The 12,897-nt window shown below is 46.3% G+C and overlaps 1 protein-coding gene across 2 annotated transcripts in view; it reads left to right on the top strand.

Moving 5' to 3' along the window:
• Window positions 1–7,287, top strand: part of GALNT12 (polypeptide N-acetylgalactosaminyltransferase 12) — a 51,272-nt gene extending 43,985 nt beyond the window's left edge. Inside the window, exon 10 of one of the 2 annotated variants that reach the window (XM_064443208.1) lies at window positions 6,723–7,287. In XM_064443208.1, coding sequence (XP_064299278.1) covers window positions 6,723–6,782 — 60 coding nt within the window. In that variant the 3' untranslated portion in view covers window positions 6,783–7,287. Of the gene's footprint in view, window positions 1–2,938; window positions 6,589–6,722 lie in introns of those variants that run through there. The other variant, XM_064443207.1, reaches the window with a different exon arrangement.
• Window positions 7,288–12,897: the final 5,610 nt, after the last annotated feature.

Here is a 12,897-nt window from a genome sequence, read left to right as displayed (position 1 = left end):
GCAGCTGCTGCTTCTCCTCTACAAACCATCTCTCTTGACCCTCCCCGTGAACACCAGAAGTGCTCCCTGAGCTTTTCTGCAATGTAATGTGCAGTTGTGTAATTTGATGCACCATAAGCAGCTGCCTGGAGAGAAGGACCTGGGGGTGCTGTTTGACAGCCAGCTGAACATGAGCCAGCAGTGTGCCCAGGTGGGCAAGAAGGCCAACAGCGTCCTGGCTTGTATCAGGAACAGTGTGGCCAGCAGGAGCAGGGAGGTGATCGTGCCCCTGTACTCGGCACTGGTGAGGCCACACCTCGAGTACTGTGTGTAGTTTTGGGCCCCTCACTACAAGAAGGACATCGAGGTGCTGGAGCGTGTCCAGAGATGGGCAATGAAGCTGGTGAAAGGTCTGGAGACCAAGTGTTGTGAGGAGCGGCTGAGGGAGCTAGAGTTGTTTAGCCTGGAGAAGAGGAGGCTGAGGGGGGAGACCTTATCACTCCCTAGAGCTTAAGTAACAAGCAATAGGACAAGAGGAAATGGCCTCAAGTTGTGCCAGGAGAGGTTTAGATTGGATATTAGGAAAAATTTCTTCACGGAAAGGGTGGTCAGGCATTGGAACAGGCTGCCCAGAGAGGTGGTGGAGTCACTATCCCTGGAGGTACGTAAAAGACACGTAGACATGGTACTTAGGGGCAGGGTTTAGTGGTTGACTTGTCAGTATTAGTTTTATGGTTGGACTTGATCCTAGAGGTCTTTTCCAACCTAAATAATTTTATGATCAAAAAGTAACTTGTGCCCTACTCCTACCCCTACACAGGACACACTTTACTGGCTGTGGGGACTCAGCAAATCTGTACCTTTCTTCTTCACGCTTAGTGTCTACTCCCAGAGGGGAGAGATACTGAGAAGTGTGAAGTATATTAATAAACATAACGTGTGATCTTACAAAACCTTGTGTTTAGTAGTTTTTAATCTCTGAAGGAGTTCCTGGGTGCCTGAAAGAGAAAATAAATTAGATGAAAAATTATGGCCTTGGTCAGGTTTTGGAGTGTTATTATTTGGTTAAGGGAAAAGGTCACATAATATATCAAAATGGTATATTTACATAATGTATCTGCATAATGCATCCAAACTCTACAGGCTCCATGGTTGCAAAATTTGATGCTTAGATACTACCACCAGTGATAGGTGGTAGAGTTTGTGTCTGTGCGTGATTTGAACGTACTGCTCTGCTCCGATTCCTCTTCTGTGGCATTAAATCAAAATCACCAGTCCCTACCTTTCAAGGCAAGTGATGGGTGAGGTGTCAGTACCGCATTTCTCTTGCTTTGTGTGGAGAAGTGTCAGACACTGGAAAAGCTGTCCTTATGGATGTAGCATAATCAAAGATTTGAACAGCCTTCCCAGCAGCCTGGCAAGAATTAAGTTCTTACGGTCACTGAGTCAAAACTGAGTGAGGCAGATATTGATTAATCCACTTAAAAATTTGAATTATCACAACGGAAACAGGAAGTTCATTCAGCAGCTATGTCTGTCAGCAAGCCTGTGAGCAAGCGCACACCATTGGGCATCAGGGGCTGCAGCTCGAGGCGCAATTAGTGTGACATTCCTGACGATGGAAGAGCAGAATTTCAGAGAAGTCAGGCGTGTGCTCAGAAACAAGGTGTTGGCGTTTTTCTTTTGAGGCCATCAGAGGCTTTGGAAATGGTTACGTGTCAGAACGTCACCTGGGAGGGAAGGGTCTTGGAGCCGGGCACTTCTCTGCAATTGGACACGCCACCTTTTTGCGCTCGCTATCCTAGTTGACAGCGCTCCTGGATTAGAGCAAGTGACGTGAACTGGAGATAAAATGTTCCTGGAGACTCCCGTAATAGGAGGGCCTGAGGTCTCAAAATATGTTCTCTGGGGAACCTCATTGTGAGGGCCGAGGCAGCTGTGCTGCCCTCCAGCAAAGCAAAGCTAGCTTCACACACATCTGCAGGCAAGGAGCATGCTTAGATTATTTTGCCTTCTCCACTAAAAATATATCCTGTGAAGAAAGGGGAAATTTTTTTTGCTAAAAATATATCCAACATCTACAGTTGACTAAAAACATTTACATTTTACTTGCAAGATGTACAATAAGTTGGTGAATTTGGATGAATTTTAGTAATGCCTGTATTTAGCTTTGGTTTTCTCTGCCCGTATTCTGGTGCAGTGACAACAGGCAACGAAAGTGAAGTTAGCACAACCTTTACAGGCATGAATCACTCTAAAGCAATGTTAATATAAGTTTAAAAGCAGCGTCTTTTGATAAAGTTTCAGAGTTCCTCAAGTTAGGCATTTGGCTTCACTGCATGGCCCCATGAGATTGTGTTCGGTTTTGGGCCCCTCACTACAAGGGTGACATTGAGTTGCTGGAGCGTGTCCAAAGAAGGGCAATGAAGCTGGTGAAAGGTCTGGAGACCAAGTCTTACGAGGAGAGGTTGAGGGAGCTGGGGTGGTTTAGTCTGGAGAAGAGGACACTGAGGGGAGACCTTATCGCTCTCTAAAACTACCTGAAAGGAGGTTGTAGCGAGGTGGGGGTTGGTCTTGTCTCTCAAATAACAAGCAATAGGGCAAGAGGAAGCGGCCTCAAGTTGTGTCAGGGGAGGTTTAGATTGGATATTAGGAAAAATTTCTTCACGGAAAGGGTGGTCAGGCATTGGAACAGGCTGCCCAGAGAGGTGGTGGAGTCACTATCCCTGGAGGTATTTAGAAGATGTGTAGACGCAGCACTTCAGGGCATGGTTTAGGAGACATGGTAGTGTGTTGGGTTGATGGTTGGACTTGATTATCCTAGAGGTCTTTTGCAACCTTAATGATTCTGTGATTCTGTATTTATTTGTTACAAATATCTTCTGTTATTATTAGAACACAGTGAAATGCCTGTAACTTTTAAGACCTGAAAAGCAAAAATTATTTCTGTCTTTTGTAGGACGGTACTTTGTTTCATCTACACACCCAGAAGTGTGTGCAAGCTGAATCAAACGCTTACAATGGTAACCCAGCGCCATTATTACGACCATGTACCAACTCGGACTACCAAAAATGGTTCTTCAGAGAAAGAAGTTGATCCAGATGTCATCTAGGATATAGCTGAATATGAAAATGTTCTCTTTCTAGTCAGCACTTAGTCAGCCTTCTGAAAATCACATAAGTGATATATTTTTGTATGGAAAGAACTGTCATTAGTTTACAAGCCTTGGATTTTGTTTTCTGGAGCATTAAAAGGCACTAAGCATTGAGAGCTACATAAAGTAAGTGCTGTGGTTATATCATGCCACATAATCTGCTCCTCTTTTCTCTTTATTTGGCAGCTACATAACTGCTTCTGAAGTGACTTAGGTTCTTTTCACAAGTGACAATATATTTTTTTAATCTACTGTGTGGAAGTAAGGCAGTCAAAATAATTGCACTAACGTTATCTGCCAATAACTTAAAATGTTTATTTTTCTACTAAAACATTCTGCAGTTGGGCCTTTTTAACAGAGAGTAGTTAATAATTCTTGTTCCTTAAAAACCAAGGAGGTAAATATAGGACAGATTCTGCCCTAAGTGACTGCCACAAAACCCTTACTGAAGACAGTGTGGATTTGCACATGAAGACAGAGTGGGTCTTTTGCACAAACAACAATCTAGATGCATACAGATTGCACATGCTTGTCAGTACTATACATTAAATGTTGTGACGATTTTAGATGCTCATGGCACTTGATGAGTTTCTAATCATGCTTAAGCCTGGGGAGTAAAACGGGGATTTTCCCATATTTCTTAAAGAAGTAAGGCAACAATATTTAAAGGCGATGCTCTGGGAAAAGCTGTTTAGATTCACATAGATCTAGCTATGTGTCTGTGTCCCAGGCTGTACAACTTACTTTAACATGATGTGGATTTTTGAACACTTATAAAACTTGTGAGATCAGACCTAGCAATACTTTTTTTTGACAGATTTCAAAATCACAGAGAAAATGAATCTAAGAAATTATCATTCATTAAATTGTAAATGTTTAAATGGTTCATACAAAAATGATTGTATAAACAAAAATGGTTTTGCAAGGAATCGATAATGATATGCAGCTGATATTAATACAAAAAGAATTGTCTTTCAGAAATAACTTGCATTTTGTCTGGGAACTCCTTTTCTGATAACTTTTTTGTGTCAGCACATACAGTCCTTTTGAAAACACGGGGTTTAATCTGCACTGGTACAAGTTGTCTTCTGCTGTGGTGTGTAGGATCTGCTTTACCCAATCAGACAAGTGGTGTGTATAGCGATGATTTGGTCATTGACCATCATCATTACAATATTGATTAAAAGGGTTTCAACTCATACGGAAAGCTTCTCTCTATATTAGTTGGAGGTATGCTTATGTGTAGAAGTATGAAGATTTCAGCCTTTTTTCCCCAGAAGTCTGTCTTGGCATCTGTTTAATTTAGTTTGGGATTTCTACTATTATTTGCCTTTGTTCATGTTTTCTGTAAAAAAATGTGCAGCCCTTTGAGTCCTCATAAGCTCGTGTCATTTTGGCATATCTATTTATATGATTAGGGTGTGGGGGGGGAGGGTTTGTGCCTGTAGGAGATGCATACGTAGGTTCTTCCAAGTTCTTTCTAGACCCATGTAGATGGGATGTTTTTGTGAGCACCTTTCAAGTTTTGTCCCTGTGGGCTGGACTGATGAAATTGATGTTAGAATTAATAAAACATTTTGTGATTCAGTAGGTTAGGAGCTGTCATTCCAACTATGGGAGTGTTTTTCTTATGGCCGCTGCCTTTCTTTTAATAATTTTGCTGATCTCTTAGGCTCTGATCCCTGCAGCACTTGGGACAAGACAGCTTTATTTTATGGTCTCTTAAGTTCCCTTTCCTCAGTAATTTCCTCATTCACTCAGTAATGCTTCTGTTCACCTGCTAGCAGCAGTGGTGTGCACTTTGTGGAGCCACAAATGAAAACTTGTTGGCTGCATGAGAGAACTGTGAGAGCTCCAGCAACGCAGCAAGGTTTTTCTGTTCATTTCTTCTGCTTTGTCTTCGTGACTGTTGAATGAATTACATTAGTAACTTAATGAGAGCCCAGCTATTACAACTGTGTTGTAATAGTCATAGTCATATGTAATAGTCGATAGTCAATGGTCAGTGAGGTTTTCTTAGTTTCAGCACTTCAAGATTTCATCACCAGATGGTGGTAGGCAAGGGAAACTTGTATGAAAAATATTTTCCAATTACTGTCTTCCCACTCAGCACTTGTTTAGAGGGAAGTATTGATGTTTTGGGCTTCTAGTTACAGGCAGCAGAGCTGTTTTCTCATATGCCAGCAAACGTGCTAGCCTGGGTTGGATATTTGCTAGGCAAACACATGTATATTGCAGTCAAAAGCAGACACTGAATGTAGCAACGTCACCAGCTTGCTCTCCCTATAGTGGCCTTTTAGTCAATTTACTTACCATTTTTCTCCTTTATATCCTTTTCTTCTCAACTCACTGGAATTGTATTAATGTCTGGCTTCAGATTTGGAGGGTGAAGGACTCCATCAAGCATCTGAGTCACAATGCATATCTTCAGACTTCCTTTTGGGGAAGGTCAGAGCTATCTGCTGAGAAATGCACTTGGACTTTGGGCTTCTCCTCAGTAGAGGAGGGGCTGGATGCCTCACAGGAATGGAAAAATTGGAGGACCTCAGTGGCAAATCGATACTTCGTCTGGTTCTGACCTCTTAGGGCGCTCTCTGAAAAAGAGAGAGAGCGGAATACTTCCCACACAGTCCAAGTCAAGAAGCAGTAGGTCCCCCCTTTCTTAGTATTCATCTTCCTTTTATACTGGGAGCCATTTCTTTTCCCCTTTGCCACTAACCATGTGAAGCACCCATAAAACCAAAACTTGCAACTCAAGCCTTTTGATAACGTTAGATTGAAATAATGGGATGCTGGCAGCACAAACTGGGAAATCTCAAGGGTCCTTCTTCCATTTGGTACCATCACTCTGTTCAAAACAAGAAAGGACGTTTTTTAAATATGGAAAGATGGACTGAACAAATTGTCCTAAGAAGGTGTTGTCCCAGCGCACAGTACGCTGTATAAAATTCTATGATAGAGACAAAGAAATCTGTCCTCTAAATGGATTGTATTCATTCCTCGTTGCCTAGCTGTGAATAAGCCCTTCCCATGTTTACTGCCTTTTTAGGCATTATACTGGATCAGTGTGATTTTGTGTTCTCCCAGGTTCCTTCCCTTCGTCTGGTGTTCCTTGGATGTCCCTAGATATGGGGCGTATTTGGCATGGTTGGGGCACAAAAGATTAAGTCAGGAGACAGTTTAATTCACAGAATTAAACTGTGCAAAATGTTTTCCCAATTTTCCATATCCTGTGCTGAATACACCTTGTGAAGGGAATAGTAATGTGCAAGGACCCTTTAACCTTTAATAAATTACCTGATGGTATTATCCCCAAAAGGAGAATTTGGCGTTGTAAGTACTGATGGAACTTGCTGAATTTTTTGAAATTCAAAAGTAATTAAAAAATTTGTAATTAAAAACCTGCTTATTTCTTAGTCTTTGCATTCCTTTATTAAAAAAAAATTGCAATCCAGAGTGTAGTCTGGTGCCTACTTCTGTATCATATTCCTTTGAACACATCAGGTAACTATTTTGCTGGGGTTTTTTCTTTTATTCTTCCACCATTCTCCTTTCATTTAAACACTGTGGGTCTTCGACATGGGCTAGAACTTACTGGACTTTCACTTCATCAGAAGACAGTATATGAACCTTCCTTCGAAGATATAAACCACTAAAACCTCTGTATGTGCAGTCTTGACCAAACCATTGTGATGGAGGATTACTAGAGCTTGCACAAGCACCCTGGAACAACAGTCGTCATTGTATACGCATCAGCCAACATGAACTGGAAGCGGTAATTCTTGCTAGCTCTACTGAAACAGAGGCTCAAAATTGTGTTCAATTTTTGTTACGTTTATAGGAAGTGATAAGGTTTACTGGAAGAGGAAATTCATGTTGGTTGGTAACACCGGGACTGATGGGATTGTGTTATATTCCCTATGTAGGAAAACATGGGCGGTGACACAGTGATACTGGTGGGCTGGTAATTCAAAATATGATGTTCTTTTAATTTAATTTGGCTCTCTTAAAGCCTTTCGATTGGGAGATTAATTTTAAGTTGAGGTTTGTTCTGATACCCTGATATAAAGATGTAGCAGTCAAGATGTCCAGAGAGAGTGTAGGGTTAGGATTATGCAGTTGTGTATATACGCTTATAACTGGGGGGGGGGGGGGGGGCTGGCAGTGTTTGGGACTGAGAATGCTGTATAAGCTCATAATGAAGGTAAAATCCTAACTGTGCTAGCAAGTTAGCTGAGGTGGGTGGGAAAGTCCTTGGGAGGGTGGGAAGAGAGGGGCAGCAGAGCTTGGGGTGCTAGCAGTTAAACCCCAACAGCCATAGCTGGGATTGAATTGGAGCATTGCAGTATTCTTCCACTTCCCATTTACAGAATATAAAAATTAGGTATGTACATGCAGTACTAAAAGTACTATGCCTAGATCAACATTTTTCAGTCTTTCTTTTTCAGTCCATTACTCACTGACATTTAGATGAATAGACAAAGCCTCTAGACCGGTCCTAGTGAGCACCGACAGGAATGATGTACCTGTAGATGTCATACTTTTAGAGGCTTCCAGGATTTCCAAAGGGGGTTGGAGACAGAAACAGGGCAGGACCTCCCCAAGGACTTCTCCTAACTCCAAAAGCAATAATAAAGAAGATGGAAGGTGCAGGAAGTGAGTCACTGGCCTGATGGGTAGCATGACATGTTTGATGTAGCATCAGACCATCTCTCAGAGTGGGAGAGGCCTTGCAGTAGATGCAATTTCTTTCTTGGTGGTAAGGGAAAAGTCACTTTTCTGGGTTTCTTGAACTTACCCATGCTCTGAAGGTATTTAACTTGCAGCTGAAGAAAAAGTGGTCAAGGGAGCCATACCAGTATAGATACTTAGATCTTAAATTCATGAATTAGGTACTCTGAGATGAGCAAATATAAAGAATATATAATGAACAAAAATGTTAACTGTGCGTACACTGTAAGAAGACTTAATAATAACTGAGAGAAATTGGAAATGGTCCTTAGCAGGAAGACATTCGACATAACTGTTTTTACTGAAATATATTTGAAGGACTCACATGACTGGAATGCTGAGGTGACTGGGTAACATGCCGGGAAGAAAGCGACATTTGATTTTTGAGCAAAGAGAACAGAATTTACAACTCTTGTGAACCGGTAATTTAGCCAACAAAAAATTGATACAGAGGGTGTCTGGTGTAGACCACCAAATAAGAATATAAAGCCTTTTTTGCCTAACAGATAAAGGATGTCTGCTGCTTTAGAGGATTTCATTCTAGGGGATGCATTTTACTGATTTCCTGGTAGCAAAACATTCTGGAGATTTCTAAGGGAAAAAAAAAAAAAGGCAGCTGGGCAGGCAGCCGTGTCTGACACAATCTTTAATAAGCAGTTTGGTCCAATTCTCCTTTAGGACTCCTTTTATTTAAAAGTAGCTGTTACCTGGGCATCTGTTATGCATAAACAAAGGGTAGTACCTATGAAATAAGAAATTTCTTAGTGCTGAGAATTGGAAAGAAGCAGGGTTTACAAAATATATGTATACATCATGTGGGAAACTTGTATGTGTACAACATGGAAGTTTTTGATGGGATTGCAAATGCAATATTTAAACATGTCAGAAATAAAGTTTTTTGTTAAATCTAAATTTAGCCTCGGTGCATCTATTAAACTGTTGTCTTTACTTACATGATTTTCTTGCATTATGTTCCATGGGTTTTTTAACCAAAGATACGGAAACTGTCTTTTTCATGCCTCACTGAGTATAGAGGAAGGATTTTGAGAGGCTTACTTTGCCTAATCCTCGTTGTTCAATATATGGCCTTATTTACTTCCCCATAGTAAATCCCTAGCCTGAAAAATAAAGGTTATTTTCTTAGATTTTTTTTTTTTTAGTGAACTTGAATGTTACAGTGTCTTAGTGCTTCCCCAATGTTTATTACTCTATCTTCAGATTATGACCATGAAGGAAGAGCACCCCTGTTTTACTGACAGGGAATGCAGGGACAAAACGATTAAAGTCAGAAGTACCATGTTATTTAAATACTCTAATTCGAAGCATAGCTTTGCTTGGTTTCAGGGATATCCAGCAATACTCGACTTCCGCAGTTCAGACAAGACACAGCAGCTGGGATTGATCTGACCAGAAACACGCATACAGATGAACTGTCGCCCCAGGGCTCCCATCGCGCACACGAGGACGCACAGAATGGCGTATAGAAAGGATCTGCCAAGCGCCCCCAAAATGAGGAAGGCATCGTCAGAGACTGCCTCTGGAAAGTCTGCCTTAGCATTCCGGGCAAATAGGGGTAAATCTTGGTTTCCTGGGCCTGCTTTTGGAACTGTTTTTGTACTCCCTGGTAAGCGTTAGCTCCACGATGCAGTACTTCCGAGGTGCGCTTCTTTAACCTACCTCCCCAGCGTACCTGAGCTGCGGGTGCTCTGCGCGGGCACCACCGGCGGCTGGGCTCTGCCTCCCGCGCCAGAGCAAGCCTCCAGCCTCAACGCTGGAGGGAACTGTGCAATAGCTGCCCAACCCGAAGCGAGGAGGTGCATTCGATTCCTAAAATAACAAAGGGACATTTGCCGCTACATCAGTAACAAAAAAGGGTGTCAGGCACTTGCTAATAATATTCAAGGTATTAATTCTGTTGTACCACATAACTTGGACTCAAGCTTTTTTTCAGAAGGACTGAGTTCTCAAAAACTGGGAAATTGCCTTTTTTTAAAAAAAAAAAGAGAAAGCTTAGAAAGCTGATGACATTCCAGAGACAGTGTGAGTGCGTGTGCTAATACATTGCCAATATTGTAAAATGATAATCAAAGCGATCCAAGTAGCTGTAGTCCTGGTAGCCAAGTACTGGAGAAAATCACAGAATGATACCGGATACAAGCAGTGAAGAATGGTTTTCTGTGAAACAGATTTTGACAAGCAGGCTTGGTATCTAACGCCGATCAAGTTGAGAATGGTGAAACATCATGTAGCATATGAAATTCTGATTAAAAATAACATCATACAGAGTCAGTATGGCACCTATTCCTGTTGGCATCCTAGGAAGATCTGCTCCTCGTGTCATGATCATCAATGTTCTGGAGGAAAATAAGTTACTGATGCGTTTGCAGGTGACAACGAAACTGCTGGACAGGTCACGTGTACAAACAAAGCACGTAGTTTGATTTATCCTAATGCAAGATCAGGTGCACCGGAGCAAAGAAGTAGTTCATGCTTTTAGGCAGTACGGATTCAAAACACGGTGTAGATTATTCCATGAAGAGGCAGCCCCACGAGGGCAACGAACTGGCTGGTTTGCCCGTAGGGGTTAGCTCTCCCGACCTGCCCGGCCCTCGGAGCAGCTGGGAGGTGCTGAGGTGGCTGCTGGTGGCCCCGTGCTGACAGGTTGCCGAGTCAGAAGGGCCAGTTCACACAGAAAGCGGAAAAAGGAGAGGTGCCTTGGAAATGCCTCCAAGAGCAATTCCTGAGGTGAGGCAAAATCGGTCTACTTATTTTACAAAAGCAAAACGCAGTGATTAGCCTTAGCCCATGTGCATGGGAGAAGATCAGCGATACTGTGTCCCCTGAAGCTGATAAAGGCACGAGAGAACCAGCGGTTGGAAGCCGGAATAAGGCAAATTGTTACTGAACGTGAGATACGCCTCCCAGCAAGCTGATTGATGATTGAGATGATTTATCAAGAGATGCGCTGAACTCTTCGTTACCAACGACTTTCAGTCAACTCTGCTGGATGTCATTCCGAGGGAGAGGCTGTAAAGCGGTGAGTGTCATGAGACTACTGGTCGAGGCCTTTTACCCCAAGGTCAGATCACGGTGATCTTAGAATCTATTAATCCATTAAGATTCTTTCTGATTTATTGCACAGGTGCCACCGTCGCATATGTGATATAAATTAGATGCGTTAGGTTGATCTTCAAAGATTTGCTGCGAGTGACTTCAGGAAAATTATGAATATGTATAGAGAGTGAGGTGCCTAAGGCAGGGTGAAGAAAAGCTTCGCGTGTTGCCTGCAACGCCTCCTGCGTGGGATCCACCTGCCTTGAAACGTGCGGTGACCTGTGTCACCTCCCGGGTCTTCTCCGTCGGCTGCAAACGAGCGCACCGCCGCTCCTCGGGGACTTTGCAAGCCGCAGTCGCGGGTGGGCAGCGCGAATGCGCTCCCCGGGGGAGCGGGGACACGCCGGGAGGGGGGCGTGTGTGGGGTACGCCCCGCAGCCGCTGAGATGTGGAGGTAACCAGCTGGGAGAAGAGGCGTGGGAAGGGCTCGTCGGCCCCAGGCTACTCGCGGGGTCGCGGCAGCCCTCGGGGGAACGCGAGAGCCCTGCTGCAGCCTTTTGGGTGTTTTGCGGCCGCGAGCGGAGCCGGGCTGCACAAACCCGCCGGTTCTGCGGGGGTAATGGAACAGTTTTAAAAAATCCCGACTTCTGCTCTTGCAAACCGCCCCGCTCCCGCGTGCCGCAGAGCCGCCGGGGCCCGGGCCGGGCGTGTGCGCGTTCCTGCGCGTGTGGTGTGCGCGTGGCGTGCGCGGGGGGCTGGCGGAGGTGCCGAGCGGGAGCGTGTTTGCGTGCCGCGTGTGCGCGGGCGTGGGAGGGCTGTGACGGGGAGTGTGCGCCGAGCCCGCCCGCCCGCCCGCACCGGGCAGCGCCTGCCAGCGGCTCCGGGGGCGCGCCGGTGTGCGTGCCTCTGTCTGTCCGTCCGTCCGTGCGTGTGCGTGTGTGTGTGTGTGTGTGACAGGGTGACGGGGTGCGCGCGCGTGCCCGGGCGCGCGTGGAGCGGCTGCGCCTCCGCGCGAGGAGAGCGCGGGTGGGCAGCGGCCACAGAAACACCTCCCCGCGGCCACCCGCGCTCGCGGTGCGACCGCCACCTGGGGAAGGCGCCCGGCCCACGGGCGCCGAATGCTGATGCCGTGAGGGGAGCTCGACCCGCCCCGGCCCGGCCCCGCCGCCCCGGCCCGCACTTTGCTCTGCCCCCCGGCCCCCGGCCGCGCACCCCGCTCGGCGGCCCGGATCGGCCCGGCCCGGCCCGGCGCGGCGCGAAGGACGGGCGCAGGCGGCGCCTCCCACCCGCGGCGGGGGCTGCCCGCCCCGCGGGGCGCCCGCTGCGCTGCCCCGGCTCCCGGGGAATGCGGCACTAGCACCCCCGCCCCGGCTCGGCACCGCTCCCCTCCGCCTCCCCGGCTCTAGGGGGGGCTTTTTCCTCTTCGGCGTTTTCTGCCGGAGCTTCTTTTTTTTTTTTTTTTTTTTCTTCCCCTTTGGAGGAGGAGGGGGGGGAAGGAGGGAGGTGTTGGATGAGGGCTGCTCGGGCCCCCCCGCCGCGCCTGAGAGGTGCTGTCCCTCCCTGAGCGGAGAGGGGGGAGAGCAGCCGGGGAGGCAGAGGCAGGTCCCGCTCCCTTGCTCTGCCGCCGGGGAGAGAGGAGGAGGAGGAGGGCGGCGGGGAGCGTGTCTGTGTGTGCGTGGTGGTGGGGGTTATTTATTTATTTATTGCTCCTGGTGGTTGCAGCTGGCAGACCTGGGAAGGAGTAGACGCCATTGCCAGAAGGATTATTGCCAGGGGAGGGGGGGGGGAGAGAGGAGACCCCGAGGCTCCCGGTGAAGCAGAGAGAGGCGGCTCTTTCCCTCCCGCCTTGGCTTCTGCCGCCGGGGGATGCGCCCGGACTAAGAGGGGCTCGGCTGCCTTCCGCCGCTCTGTCCGCCGTGCCGTCCCCCCCCCCAGTCCTCCTCCTCCTCCTCGCCCCCCCCCCCCCCCATCCAGCAGC

This window comes from Phalacrocorax carbo, chromosome 2 (genome assembly GCF_963921805.1).
Source record: "Phalacrocorax carbo chromosome 2, bPhaCar2.1, whole genome shotgun sequence".
NCBI classification, from domain to species: Eukaryota; Metazoa; Chordata; class Aves; order Suliformes; family Phalacrocoracidae; genus Phalacrocorax; species Phalacrocorax carbo.
The sequence above is the reverse complement of the archived record's forward strand: the minus strand, read 5'-3'. Positions and strand labels throughout refer to the sequence as shown.